We start from the raw sequence: 13327 nt of genomic DNA, 5'->3' as shown, positions 1-13327 counted from the left end.
AAGCTTGTAGATCTGCTATTTTTCAATAGTTAAAGCATAACATAATTCTATTTCTAACACCAAAAGGGGTTCCCGCGCAAAATGGGTTAAAGGAGTAGTTCACCCCAAAAACAATTACTTATTTTCTATCAATTAGACACCCCCTGACGCCTTGAATTCATGGAGATTATTCTACATTTTTATTATTAATTTATCGCATTCCTAAGCCAATAATTTGAGCAGCCACCCATCAAATTATTGGTTTATGAATGCGACAAAAACAAACAATGATGTCAAGGCTTCATGGAGCATGTAATTGATAGGACATAACAACATTTCTTTGTGGAAAACAGTGAACACATGATGAGTATTTTGTCCTTTTTGCAGTTCAACACCTTTGAGCAACTCTGCATCAACTTCACCAACGAGAAGCTGCAACAGTTTTTCAACCACCACATGTTTGTGCTGGAGCAGGAAGAGTACAAGAAAGAGGGCATTGAATGGACTTTCATTGACTTCGGCATGGACTTACAGGCTTGTATTGACCTGATCGAAAAGGTGAGGGCTTTGAGATATACAGTCAGAACTGCAGTCTCACTTCCCAATCTTCCGCCGTAGTCTGAAAACCCACCTCTTCAGACTCCACCACCATGGCCCGTAGCACTTGCCCTAGCCTAGCCCCTTAGATAGCATTTTATGTCGACTTGGATAGTATTTTAGACAGACTTATAGGATCGTTACGTAGACAGCACTAGAATTGCATGTTATGTAGTCATAGCACTTTATAGTACACACATGTATATTGTGTTATATATACTAGCCCTTACCCGCTGTGAGATATTTGCCCCATCTTGTGGCCGTGGGGGGTACTGCACCCAGGCGCATTGCCCATGGGGTCGTGTGGTGATGTAAAAACAATATTTGTACAGTAAATATGACAGTTGCGTCTGTAAAAAGTAGCATAGGTCACTTCTGGGAGCGTGCAGAATTGTTTTGGCATGGAGAGATGTGTGCTAATAGTGTGGCTCGGTCGGAGATAGACCACGTACAAAGACAACGGCTGTAAAAGGCTGTAAACGGCTGTTTTTATTCACTAATAAATTCATTATTAATCATGAATGTGTCAAATCGAAAAAAGGGCTCTGTTAAGACCTCCATATAATCATGGTCCATGCCTGTGTGAAAAGTGGGAGTGATTCGTGCAGTCAATGATGAGATAACGCTCTGTCAGTGACATTCAGACATTCAGACATTCGCTGAATTATAGTATGATGATGATGATGATGATGATGATGGTGATGATGATGATGATAATATAGTATAGTATGTATAGTTGACATAGATACTCCACTGTTACGTTCTTAGCTTATACACGATTCATGATAACTACTATTTATATCACTCATTCTTGAGATGAGGGACAAAAGTGGAAAAAACATGTCCCACACATAAGAGCCTTATTTTATGTAAAAAATAAATTAATTCATAAAAATAAAAGCACTTGCAAAGTTAAGTGTAATACAGTTGTGTATTATTATGCCCTTAATTTCATTATAATTGTTTTCATATTCCATCTGAATTAGTTAAAAGCAGGCCATGTACCCAAAAAGGCCTGTATTTAGCCTGTCCCCAGCAAGTGGCCACAATTTCAAACTGCCAAAAAAGTGTCTAATACTGTCACAATCACATAAATATACATACTAAATTAAAGTAGATTGTCAACAACATAGCAAATAATATACACAGTTAATTTTAATTTATATTTTCTATTAAATATCTCATATCAAATGTTCGTCCCACGTCTCCGTCAACTCCGTCAGGTTTTTTTAAAAGTCTTAAATTAATCAGAAAATATTGTCGACAGATTTAGCCTGAAGACTCCTTTTCCAAGTCCCATTTATATTTGTTGCAACAGTGGAGTACCTGGTCTGACAAGCATTCAATTGTTTGATATTTTAAACAAACAATGTTGATAACAATGTGGTCACAGCTTTTACATGTCAACTCCGTCAGGACATTATTATGATCTTTGTTAAGAATTCCAAAATAATGTTTATTATTTTAGTTTAGGGGTTAGGTTTAGCTAACAAAATTAAGCAAAAACAAAATGGCTACATTGTACTAAAGAGGGTTAAGATGAAAACAAATGCCATTTTGTCAACTCCGTCAGACGTCAACTCCGTCAGATTTTGTGTCTGACGGAGTTGACGTGTATCTGACGGAGTTGACAAAAGTGTTCCTAAAACAATAAAATTATTGTTTTTGAATAATGGGCAGTATTCTAATTTGGCACACAGTTAGAGCATGCCTTAAGGAACATTTTTGGCTATGGGGCCATCACAGATTTGTCTCGTGGTGACCATGGCAGCCATATTACAAAAGAGCCGCCACCTGATGTTATTTTACAATAACTCAAGTTCTACACCACCTAGGATCTTGATTCTGGTGACTAAGACCTCATTTTCAAGGATGAGGGATACAGTGGTACAATTTAGACTTTCCCTGTGACCATGGCAGCCATTTTTCAAAATGGCCGCCACATGCTGTTATTTTACAATAATTCAAGTTTTAGACCACCTAGGATCTTGATTTTGGCGACTAATCATACATTTTAAAAGATGAGAAATACAGTGGTACTATTTAGATTTGTCCTGTGACCATGGCAGCCATTGTTTTTCAAAATGACCACCAACCTGCTGTTATTTTACCAATAACTCAAGTTTTAGACCACCAAGGATCTTGATTCTGGCGACTAATCATTACATTTTCAAGGATGAACTTTCTCTGGGAGAGGTAAGGGCTTATTTCAGGTGCAGGTTGAGTTTCTACTGACAGGACATTAAAAGGAGGTGGGCTTTCTGGCCTTTGACTTGCCCCTTTCAGGTACAGATGCACAGTTTGACTTCACTGGCCACTGCAGGGAACTGTGGGGGAGAAACTTTGGTCTCTTGACACCCCGATTAGGTTCAGGGTTTTTTTTGGTGGAGACTTGCCTTTCATGACATCTTTGCTGCAGCAGTTGATCTCCTTACTGCCAGTGGTGGCACACTCTGGGTCTCTGGGGCATTGTATCTTGGTGGCCTCCTGCCAGTGTTTCTCCATCCTTCTCCTGAGCTCTGTGTTCTGGGGCTCTGTTATAGTCAACTTACATTGTCTTGGCTGGAGATTGCTTTCCTGCAGGGTCCAGCCCAGTCTTGTGCAGATGGCTGCTGGCCCACCTGGAGGCCCCAACCTCATTTGTTCGGTTGGTGTGATTAGGTGGGGTGGTCTTCCCCAATCAGGATGAGGGGTTTGACCCTTTCAAACGGCAGTCTGGCCAAGTGTCTGTATTTAGTTGTGAGTTTAGATACAGGATACGATTGCTCACCCAGCCCCAGGTGACATGAGGTGAAGGCTCCTTTGATTTGGTAACATTGCTTTGGTTGACATGCTGGGGACACAGAGAAAGACACTGATGCCTTCAGTGTCTGCACATCCTGCCTGATGGTCCTGAAGCCAAATCTTCTGTCTTCAGTCTTTCGCTCACTGCTCACTGTTCACCTCACCGAATTTAGCCCAAGGAGTTTGACCCCTAGTTTGGCCATAGACCCCCTAGTTTGGCCATAGCCACTTGTCCAAATGTGCCGACATGTGCTGACCTCATCACATCTGTGATGATGGCTATGGCCGTTTTTAGCCAACGTAGTGTTTTTTGTGCAAAACTAATGCTTGGAATGGATCCAGAATCATGAAAAGCCCCTAGTTTGACATGCCACATGCTACTTAAAGCATAATGAAATTTAGAACATTTAGCCTTATATTGGTTGTTGATGGTACCCAACTTTCAGCAGCTGTCAAACATGCCCCTAGGGTGGTCAAATAGAAACCAATGTGGGATATGTTAGTAGACACCTTTACAAACACTGGTGAAGAAAACTCTTGGTAAGAAATGTATTCACAGATTTTATATTATTCTGATAATATTCCCTGAGTAAATTGGTAAAATAATAGCAGGTCCACCATTTTTGAAAATGTCTACCATCCATGGTCACAGGATAAATCTAAATAGTACAACTGTATTCCTCACCCTTGAAAATGTATGATTAGTCACCAGAATCAAGATCCTAGGTGGTGTAGAACTTGAGTTATTGGGAAATAACAGAAAGTTGGCGGCCATTTTGAAAAATGTCTACCATGGTCACAGGACAAATCTAAATAGTACCAATGTATCCCACATCCTTGAAAATGTATGATTAGTCACCAGAATCAAGATCCTAGGTGGTGTAGAACTTGAGTTATTGGGAAATAACAGAAAGTTGGCGGCCATTTTGAAAAATGGCTGCCATGTTCACAGGGCAAATCTAAATAGTACCACTGTATTCCTCATCCTTGAAAATGTGGGATTAGTCACCAGAATCAAGATCCTAGGTGGTCTAGAACCTAAATCAGTTAAACTTGTCAACTCCGTCAGATGTTCGTCAACTCCGTCAGACGTTCGTCCCGTGATGTTTTTGTTAATTTCCAAAGAAATAGAAAATTCGCTGTCAAATCTTTTGTGCTTATGTATTGAAACACCAACTGAAATGATACGTAATGATGATTTTTTTTTTTTTTTACATGGTTTTCATGTTATAATATTGAAAATAAAGGTTGAAATGACGGTTTTGAGAAATTGGATATTTCATAATAGTGTGATATTGGAACAAAATAATATTAAAAGATTTGTATTACTTAACTTGATTACTTACCATTATAAGATAACTGAGGACTTTATATTATTGTTGAAATGATAAAATTCAATTAAAAGGGATTTTAGTGTGTCTGACGGAGTTGACATGAATCAGGTATTAAGTGCATAAATGTCCCATTTTAGAAAGAAATGTTATGCGAAAAACCTGTTCCTTCTCAAGATTGGTAGTTGAGACCTGTGTCTACAAATACATCTATTTGATTTGAATGTATCTTAAAAAAAAAAAAAATCCAGTTTGAAAAAAGTTTTGTCCCTTATCTCAAGAATGGGTGATATATGTAATGTATGACATGCTTTTGTTTTTGCTTAAATGTAAGTCGCTCTGGATCAAGAGCATCTGCTAAATGCCTAAATTGTAAATTGTACTGTTTGTGGATGAGCAAGGCCTTAATTGAAAGACATGTTGATTCTTGTGTTTCTTCCAACTCATTTCCTTCTCCTCAGCCCATGGGTATCATGTCCATCCTGGAAGAGGAGTGCATGTTCCCCAAGGCCAGCGACGTCTCCTTTAAAGCCAAGCTGTACGACAACCACCTGGGGAAGTCCGGCAACTTCCAGAAGCCCAGGATTGTCAAAGGGAGACCAGAGGCTCATTTCTCCCTGGTTCACTACGCGGGTACCGTGGACTATAACATCAACAACTGGCTGGTGAAGAACAAAGACCCGCTGAACGAGACGGTCGTGGGACTTTACCAGAAGTCCTCCGTGAAGCTGCTTTCCATTCTGTTTGCTGGCTATTCTGGGGCAGACGCAGGTATGCTCAGTGATGTTTTCCCTATAACATCATTGTGGTCTTTAGAAGAAAACAATATACTTTGGTTAAGATCGGGATACATTTTCGTCTGATTCTGAGTTTGTGTAATTATTCCTCTAACAGCTGCAGAAAGTAAAGGGAAGAAAAAGAAGGGGTCGACGTTCCAAACAGTTTCATGTCTTCATCGGGTATTATTATTAATATTATTATTCATCGGGTATGAATGTTCCTATCCAGTGTATGCTCGGGCAGCGGTGGCCGAACGGTTTGCGGAGCGGTCTTGATATCGGAAGGTCGCTAGTTCGTATCCCCGGACCGGCACGTTAAAAATTACCACCGCTGAAGTGCCCTTGAGCAAGGCATTGAACCCCTACCATGAAATGTTCTATGAGCAGGGCCTGGCTGTAAACAAGTTCTTGAGCTTAGTCCAGTTACCCTGGGTAAACATAGTAACCTTTCTTTGCTTTGCTTTGCTCTCTATATGCAACGCAGTCCAAAACAAACGGTAACTGTATGTATTTGTGTCGCTGTATGAACAGGAGAACCTGAACAAGCTGATGTCCAACCTGAGGTCCACGCACCCTCACTTTGTGCGCTGCATCATCCCCAACGAGTCCAAGATTCCCGGGGCCATGGAGAACCCTCTGGTGATGCACCAGCTTCGCTGTAACGGCGTGCTGGAAGGCATCAGGATCTGCAGGAAGGGCTTCCCCAACAGGATCCTCTATGGAGATTTCAGACAGAGGTACCATTAAAAAAAAAATATATGTATATAGCTAGAGCATGTCTGGAATAAGTGTCAGAGCTGAAATCAACATGTAAATATGAAATAAATGCTTAAACATGTAGCTAGGTGTAATGTTGGAGTCCACAGAAGTGAACCTTTCAAGCCTGTTTTCTCAACTCGCTGTTTTCTGCAAGAAACTGGTGGGTCAAACTGAACAACAAAAACAAACTATGATTCCCTGCTTTCATATGATGAAAATTAAAAAAAATCCAATGGCAGTCTCTCAGTCAAATTTGGTCACACATATAAAATAACATTGAAATCTAATTGACTGATATTTAATTTTCAAATGTTTATTTTGCAGATATCGCATCCTGAATCCTTCCTGCATCCCCGACGGCCAGTTCATTGACAGCAAGAAAGGAGCTGAAAAACTACTTGGCTCTCTGGACATTGATCATAACCAATACAAGTTTGGACACACAAAGGTAACAAAAGTCTGTTCTGAATCTATTATTTTCATAAACATTTAATCTCCAAATGTCAGATACACACCAGACTCTCTCTCTTACATAAGTAGGCCCACACAGCCAACTGTCAGTTGCTAAAAAAAGGAAACGTTGTTGTTCCCTATATCTTGTAGGTGTTCTTCAAGGCTGGCCTCCTAGGAACACTAGAGGAGATGAGAGATGATCGTTTGTCTCTCATCATCTCTGGAATACAAGCCAAATCACGAGGTCTGCTGTCAAGAGCAGAGTTCCAGAAGATGGTAGAACGAAGGTCAGACATGCAGTGTGCCAAATTACTGAAATGATTATCATTTTCTGGTTGTAATTTGATCTCATTTACTTTGATCGCGTGAATGTAGTAGTCAAACCTTCACCATTGGCTTGGTATTTGACTTTGTTTCTCAAGCTTGCTTTCGTCATTCAATGCTTAATCATTTTCAATTAGCAATATTTTGCAGGGATTTACTGAGAATATCTTTGAATTTGCAGGGATGCACTGTTGGTGATCCAGTGGAATGTCCGCTCCTTCATGTCGGTCAAGAATTGGCCCTGGATGAAGCTATTCTTCAAGATCAAGCCTCTCTTGAGGTCTGCTGAAACAGAGAAGGAGATGGCCAACATGAAGGACGAATTCATCAAGTTGAAGGAGGCTTTCGCAAAGTCTGAAGCCCGTAGGAAGGAACTAGAGGAGAAAATGGTCACTCTTCTCCAAGAGAAGAATGACCTGCAGCTCCAAGTCCAGTCGGTGAGTAGGTGTATTCTTGAGCCAAATGTTTCTGACGAATGCTTTATTGGTGAAATATGACTTTCCATCCTGGCTTTGGTATGAGGTGTTAACCACTCACTTCAGACGGGTCTGATCGTTTGAATACTCTTTGGCAGGAGCAAGACAACCTGGGTGACGCAGAGGAAAGGTGTGAGGGACTGATCAAGAACAAGATTCAGATGGAAGGAAAAGCCAAAGAGTTGTCAGAGAGGTTGGAGGATGAGGAGGAGATGAATGCAGAACTCACTGCTAAGAAGAGGAAACTGGAGGACGAGTGTTCTGAGCTGAAGAAGGATATCGATGACTTGGAACTAACTCTGGCCAAAGTGGAGAAAGAGAAGCATGCCACCGAGAACAAGGTATTTCAAAAATACGCCGCCGTTCTTTTGTGAAATATATCAAGTGGTTAAATGAAGCATTTTGTAACACCACCGTGCTCAAATCGTAGGTGAAGAACATGACCGAGGAGATGGCTTCCTTGGACGACATCATCGCCAAGCTGACCAAGGAGAAGAAGGCGTTGCAAGAGGCTCTTCAGCAAGCACTGGATGACCTGCAGTCGGAGGAGGACAAAGTCAACTCCCTGACCAAGATCAAGATCAAGTTGGAGCAGCAAGTGGACGATGTGAGAATCACAATAAAGTTTAAAGAGCCTGTAAATGGGAAACTAGGCCTATAAGCAGTATTATGTATTCAAAATTTGTGCCAGCCAAATTATAATGTTTTAAGTAGCCTATATAAAGATCCACTGACAGCAGTGACAGCAGTGCAATATGTATATTTAGCCAGCAGATGCCGATGCACTCTAGGGTATATCATCAGAAGACTGATGTACCATGGCATAATTCCTTCATGCCAAGGTACACCGTCCTTCTAGTTACACCAGACTCTGGTGACATGGCTGAAAGTCACCTGAGTGTTTCAGCCATGTCACTAGGTGAGGTGGCATCGCTGAAACCAGGCCATTTCCTGTCAAACAGGGCTGAAAATGATCTCTGGGTAATTCACTCACAAACATTATCACAATGACCCTTTGAATTTCCAGCTTGAAGGCTCACTTGAGCAAGAGAAGAAGACTCGAATGGACTTGGAGAGAGCCAAGAGGAAGCTGGAGGGAGACTTAAAGTTGACCCAGGAGTCCATAATGGACCTCGAGAATGACAAGCAACAGCTAGAGGAGAGCCTGAAAAAGTATGATTCCACAAACACAGAGGGTTGACATCAACCCAATTATAGTATCCTGGATTCAAATATGTGCCTGGACCTTTATTGCTTGTCCACTTCCCTTCCATCTCTTTTATTTCTCTCCCCACTATTCTGTCAAGAAAGCAAACATACTGTGAAATAGTCTTAAAATGTATACTTCAACAGGAAAGACTTTGAGGTCAGTCAGCTCAACAGCAAGATTGAAGACGAGCAGGTCATGAACGTTCAACTTCAGAAGAAGCTGAAGGAACTGCAGGTAAAGAACAGCCATCCGAGTTAGATTAGATCTTTGTTTTGTTTTGTTGTACCCTTTGTTGCCAAAAGCTTGACGAAAAACATGTATTCTGGTGCTTATAGGCCCGCATTGAGGAACTGGAAGAGGAGCTTGAGGCAGAGCGAGCTGCCCGGGCCAAGGTGGAGAAGCAGAGGTCTGACTTGGCCAGAGAGCTGGAGGACATCAGCGAGAGGCTGGAGGAGGCTGGCGGGGCGACAACTTCCCAGATTGAGATGAACAAGAAGAGGGAGTCAGAGTTCCAGAAACTCCGCAGAGACCTCGAAGAGGCCACTCTGCATCACGAGGCCACCACTGCCACCCTGAGGAAGAAACAGGCCGACAGTGTGGCGGACCTGGGAGAGCAGATTGACAACCTGCAGAGAGTCAAACAGAAACTGGAGAAGGAGAAGAGCGAACTCAAACTGGAGTTGGACGACGTGGCCTCCAGCATGGAGCATATCGTGAAGACAAAGGTAGTTTATGTTTTTACTTCAAGTTAAGCCTGTGTATAGTAGTCCTAACGAGTATCGTTCTTCCCGCATAATAAAAATGCTACTACGTAATTATGAAACGATTCTGACGATGACTTGTGAACTGTCTTGAAGACCACCTTGGAGAAAACCAGCAGAACACTGGAGGATCAAATGAACGAATACAGGAACAAGAGCGATGAATTCCAAAGATCCATCAATGACTTCACCACTCAGAGGGCCAAGCTTCAAGCTGAAAATGGTCAGCAGTTTGTTCTTTTCAAATAATTAATAAGTCAATGCACTTTTTTTTCTTCCCTTTTCTTTCTCCTTTTTTTATAACCTTTCAATATTTTCAGGTGAGTTTTCAAGACAACTGGAAGAGAAAGAATCTCTGGTTTCTCAGCTCACCAGAGGGAAGAATTCCTACACTCAACAACTTGAAGACCTGAAAAGACAACTAGAGGAGGAGGTCAAGGTATGGAAGTCAATCATCGGGGTATTTATTTATCTCCGTTTCTCTCCGTGCAACAGAGGCCGAGCCACGACGGACATTCCCCATTTTGTGTTTATTTCACCAGGCCAAGAATACATTAGCCCATGCACTGCAGTCTGCTGTGTTTATTTCACCAGGCCAAGAATGCATTAGCCCATGCACTGCAGTCTGCTGTGTTTATTTCACCAGGCCAAGAATGCATTAGCCCATGCACTGCAGTCTTCTCGCCACGACTCTGACCTGCTGAGGGAGCAGTATGAAGAGGAGCAGGAGGCCAAAGGCGAACTGCAGCGAGGCATGTCCAAGGCTAACTCTGAGGTGGCTCAGTGGAGAACCAAGTACGAGACTGATGCCATCCAGAGGACTGAAGAGCTCGAGGAGGCCAAGTGAGCACACAATCTTCTGTTAGAGAAAAAGATAGCAGATCTACAAGCTTCCGGGAGGATTTGGTTGTGAAACCATCATGTTAACGTCATTTATTTGGGGTTTTGCTTTGGTTATCTCTTGCGGTGTATGAATTTAAAATAGAATAACCTTTAAAACTCACCTTCCCTGAACTTCTCTAAACTCATCGTATCCAGGAAGAAGCTGGCTCAGCGTCTCCAGGATGCAGAGGAGGCCGTCGAGGCCGTTAATGCTAAATGTTCCTCCCTGGAGAAGACCAAACACAGACTGCAGAATGAGATTGAAGATCTCATGGTGGACGTGGAGAGGTCTAACGCTGTTGCTGCTGTCCTCGACAAGAAGCAGAGGAACTTCGATAAAGTACGGACTTTTTAATGAATGTTCTCCTGTGTGTTTCCTGTGGATGTTCATTTAGTAATGTTGTCATTGTAGATAGCTTGCTACTATGCTAGTGATCATATTCTAGCCAAACAATTACATTTCCCTCAGAATTAATAAACAGGGGGGCACGGTGGAACAGTCGGTAGTGCTGTTGCCTCACAGCTAGAAGGTCCTGGGTTCGATTCCCGCCGAGGGCATGTTCTCTCCTCCGCGTTACAGTGCCCATACCCGAGGTGGGGTTGGCGAAAGGGCCTTCCTGTGTGGAGTTAGCATGTTCTCCCCGTGTCCCCTAGGGTAGGTACCCTCACAAAACATGCAAATCCTGGTCTCTAAACTACCTCCCCCTGGCTAGCCGGGGCGCCTGATGGAGAGGAAATGGTAGGAATAACATGTTCCTTCCACGCGCTACGTTCGGCCGGGGAAACCCCTCTCCTGTCAGGTGAAATTAAGCAGCTTGGACTCCTCATGCATAGAAGGAAGCATGAGGTCATTCCGCTGCCCCCCCAGGTTGGCAGAGGAGGTGTAGCGCCCCCGGATTATATTAGATAATTGGTTGTATTTGTAAATGTATTAGAAAAATGGGTTGCAAAATCATGGGATAAAAAATAAAGAGAAATAATGAATAAACGTCCTTCCTACCTACCTACATACCTATCTAGCTAACGGCTGCTAGTGCTAACTGATAACATTTCAACAACATATCAGATGTTTAAACGTATTGACTTTCGTCCAGGTCCTGTCGGAGTGGAAGCAGAAGTACGAGGAGTCTCAAGCAGAGCTGGAGGGCGCTCAGAAGGAGGCCAGGTCTCTGAGCACTGAGCTCTTCAAACTGAAGAACTCCTACGAAGAATCTCTGGACCACCTGGAGACCCTGAAGAGAGAGAACAAGAATCTACAGGGTAATTTATCAGAAGACTCTTGGTGGCAGGAAATGCATGCATTTTTTAATAAAGGCCAACATGTCTGTCTAAATGCAGTTGCTTCTGTTCTTTTTTAATAGACGAGGTTTCCGACATCACTGAGCAACTTGGTGAGGGAGGAAAGACGATTCACGAGTTGGAGAAGCTCCGTAAACAGCAGGAGCAGGAGAAGTCCGAGATTCAAGCTGCTCTCGAGGAAGCCGAGGTAACAATGGAACCTCAAGGCTTACTTCCGTAAACTGAACTATATATGCTGAAAATCTGACATTACAGATGCTAGTCAATTACTCTGTTAATTAACTCTGTTAATGACTCTGTTGCACCACTAGGGCTCCCTGGAACACGAGGAGGGCAAGATCCTGAGGGCCCAGCTGGAGTTCAACGCGGTCAAGGCCGACATCGAGCGTAAGCTGTCGGAGAAAGACGAGGAGATGGAGCAGGGCAAGAGGAACATGCAGAGGACCATCGACGGCCTGCAGGCCGCCATGGAGGCCGAGTGTCGCAGCAGGAATGAGGCCATGCGCCTGAAGAAGAAGATGGAGGGAGACCTGAATGAGATGGAGATCCAGCTCAGCCAGGCCAACAGGCAGGCGGCCGAGGCTCAGAAACAACTCAAGTCTGTCCATGCTCATCTGAAGGTAGAGAGAAAAAACACCCCCGTGTGTGACGTGAGGGACGCTCTTATCATCATACGTCATCTCATTCTGGCCAAATCACAATTTGCGTCCTCACTTTTGTTTAGAATGTTTGTGTTTGAGGTTATTTTAGACAACAAAAAAGATAATTCATTCAAAAATACATTTCATCAGCTGCTGATTAGGCTGCTATTCAAATAAAAGACAAACTAAATTAAAATGAATTAAAGCAACTCATGGTGTCTTTAGGCTTATTCTGACTGCATACATTTGATTAAAGAATAGCTACACATGTGTCAGTCTAAAAGGAACAGTACTCTTCCTAACAAAAAAATATGTTTTGTTGATGCTATAATCATTGTCATTTTGCTTTGCAGTCGCTACTGTGCAACTGTCATCAGATTGTAAGGGAAGAGCTATGGCTCACTATGTTAAATTGCAAAAAACGCCGGTGATTAGTTGCCGATTCGATTAATCGATTACTATATTAGTTGACAACTAATTGAATAATCGAGTCGAATACGATTCATTGTTGCAGCCCTAGTTTACACAAACCCTCAAAGCTGGACATAGTGGCTAGCACCCCTCAAAAACAATGACTGTCGTCAGGTGTTTCTGATCTAACAATGTCCGTACACTCAACGATGAATTGTTCTCCATTAAGGACGCCCAACTCCAGCTGGACGATTCTCTTCGATGCAGTGACGATCTGAAGGAGAACATTGCCATCGTTGAGAGACGCAACAACCTCATGCAGGCCGAACTGGAGGAGTTGAGAGCAGCTCTGGAGCAAACCGAGAGAGGCCGCAAGCTGGCTGAGCAAGAGCTGCTGGACGTCAGCGAGAGAGTGCAGCTGCTGCATTCACAGGTGTTGTATTATTATATTATATAGAGAGTGCAGCTGCTGCATTCACAGGTGTTGTATTATTATATTATATAGAGAGTGCAGCTGCTGCATTCACAGGTGTTGTATTCATTCTAATTATTTATGTTGATTTGAGCAATATTACACGAGAGGGTGTTGTTTAACGTGATTATTGCCACGACATTGATGCGTAAGGAACGAGACAAAGTCG

General features: G+C 42.7%; 1 protein-coding gene across 1 annotated transcript in view; it reads left to right on the top strand.

Annotated features, from left to right (window-relative positions):
• The window catches only part of LOC308325935 (myosin-7-like), a 28757-nt gene that overhangs the window by 12711 nt on the left and 2719 nt on the right, over positions 1 to 13327 (top strand). Inside the window, exons 15-34 of the mRNA XM_080778717.1 lie at positions 367 to 537; positions 5153 to 5471; positions 5586 to 5650; positions 6002 to 6207; positions 6554 to 6677; positions 6833 to 6969; positions 7188 to 7443; positions 7581 to 7823; positions 7913 to 8089; positions 8510 to 8655; positions 8836 to 8926; positions 9028 to 9417; positions 9550 to 9676; positions 9774 to 9892; positions 10100 to 10296; positions 10492 to 10675; positions 11430 to 11595; positions 11697 to 11821; positions 11946 to 12254; positions 12916 to 13119. Coding sequence (XP_080634843.1) covers positions 367 to 537; positions 5153 to 5471; positions 5586 to 5650; positions 6002 to 6207; positions 6554 to 6677; positions 6833 to 6969; positions 7188 to 7443; positions 7581 to 7823; positions 7913 to 8089; positions 8510 to 8655; positions 8836 to 8926; positions 9028 to 9417; positions 9550 to 9676; positions 9774 to 9892; positions 10100 to 10296; positions 10492 to 10675; positions 11430 to 11595; positions 11697 to 11821; positions 11946 to 12254; positions 12916 to 13119 — 3756 coding nt within the window. The remainder of the gene's footprint in view (positions 1 to 366; positions 538 to 5152; positions 5472 to 5585; positions 5651 to 6001; positions 6208 to 6553; positions 6678 to 6832; positions 6970 to 7187; positions 7444 to 7580; positions 7824 to 7912; positions 8090 to 8509; positions 8656 to 8835; positions 8927 to 9027; positions 9418 to 9549; positions 9677 to 9773; positions 9893 to 10099; positions 10297 to 10491; positions 10676 to 11429; positions 11596 to 11696; positions 11822 to 11945; positions 12255 to 12915; positions 13120 to 13327) is intronic.

The sequence above is a fragment of the Protomyctophum bolini genome (genome assembly GCF_963924005.1).
Source record: "Protomyctophum bolini genome assembly, chromosome: 12".
In the NCBI taxonomy this organism is placed as follows: domain Eukaryota; kingdom Metazoa; phylum Chordata; class Actinopteri; order Myctophiformes; family Myctophidae; genus Protomyctophum; species Protomyctophum bolini.
This window is presented reverse-complemented; position numbering and strand designations above follow the sequence as displayed.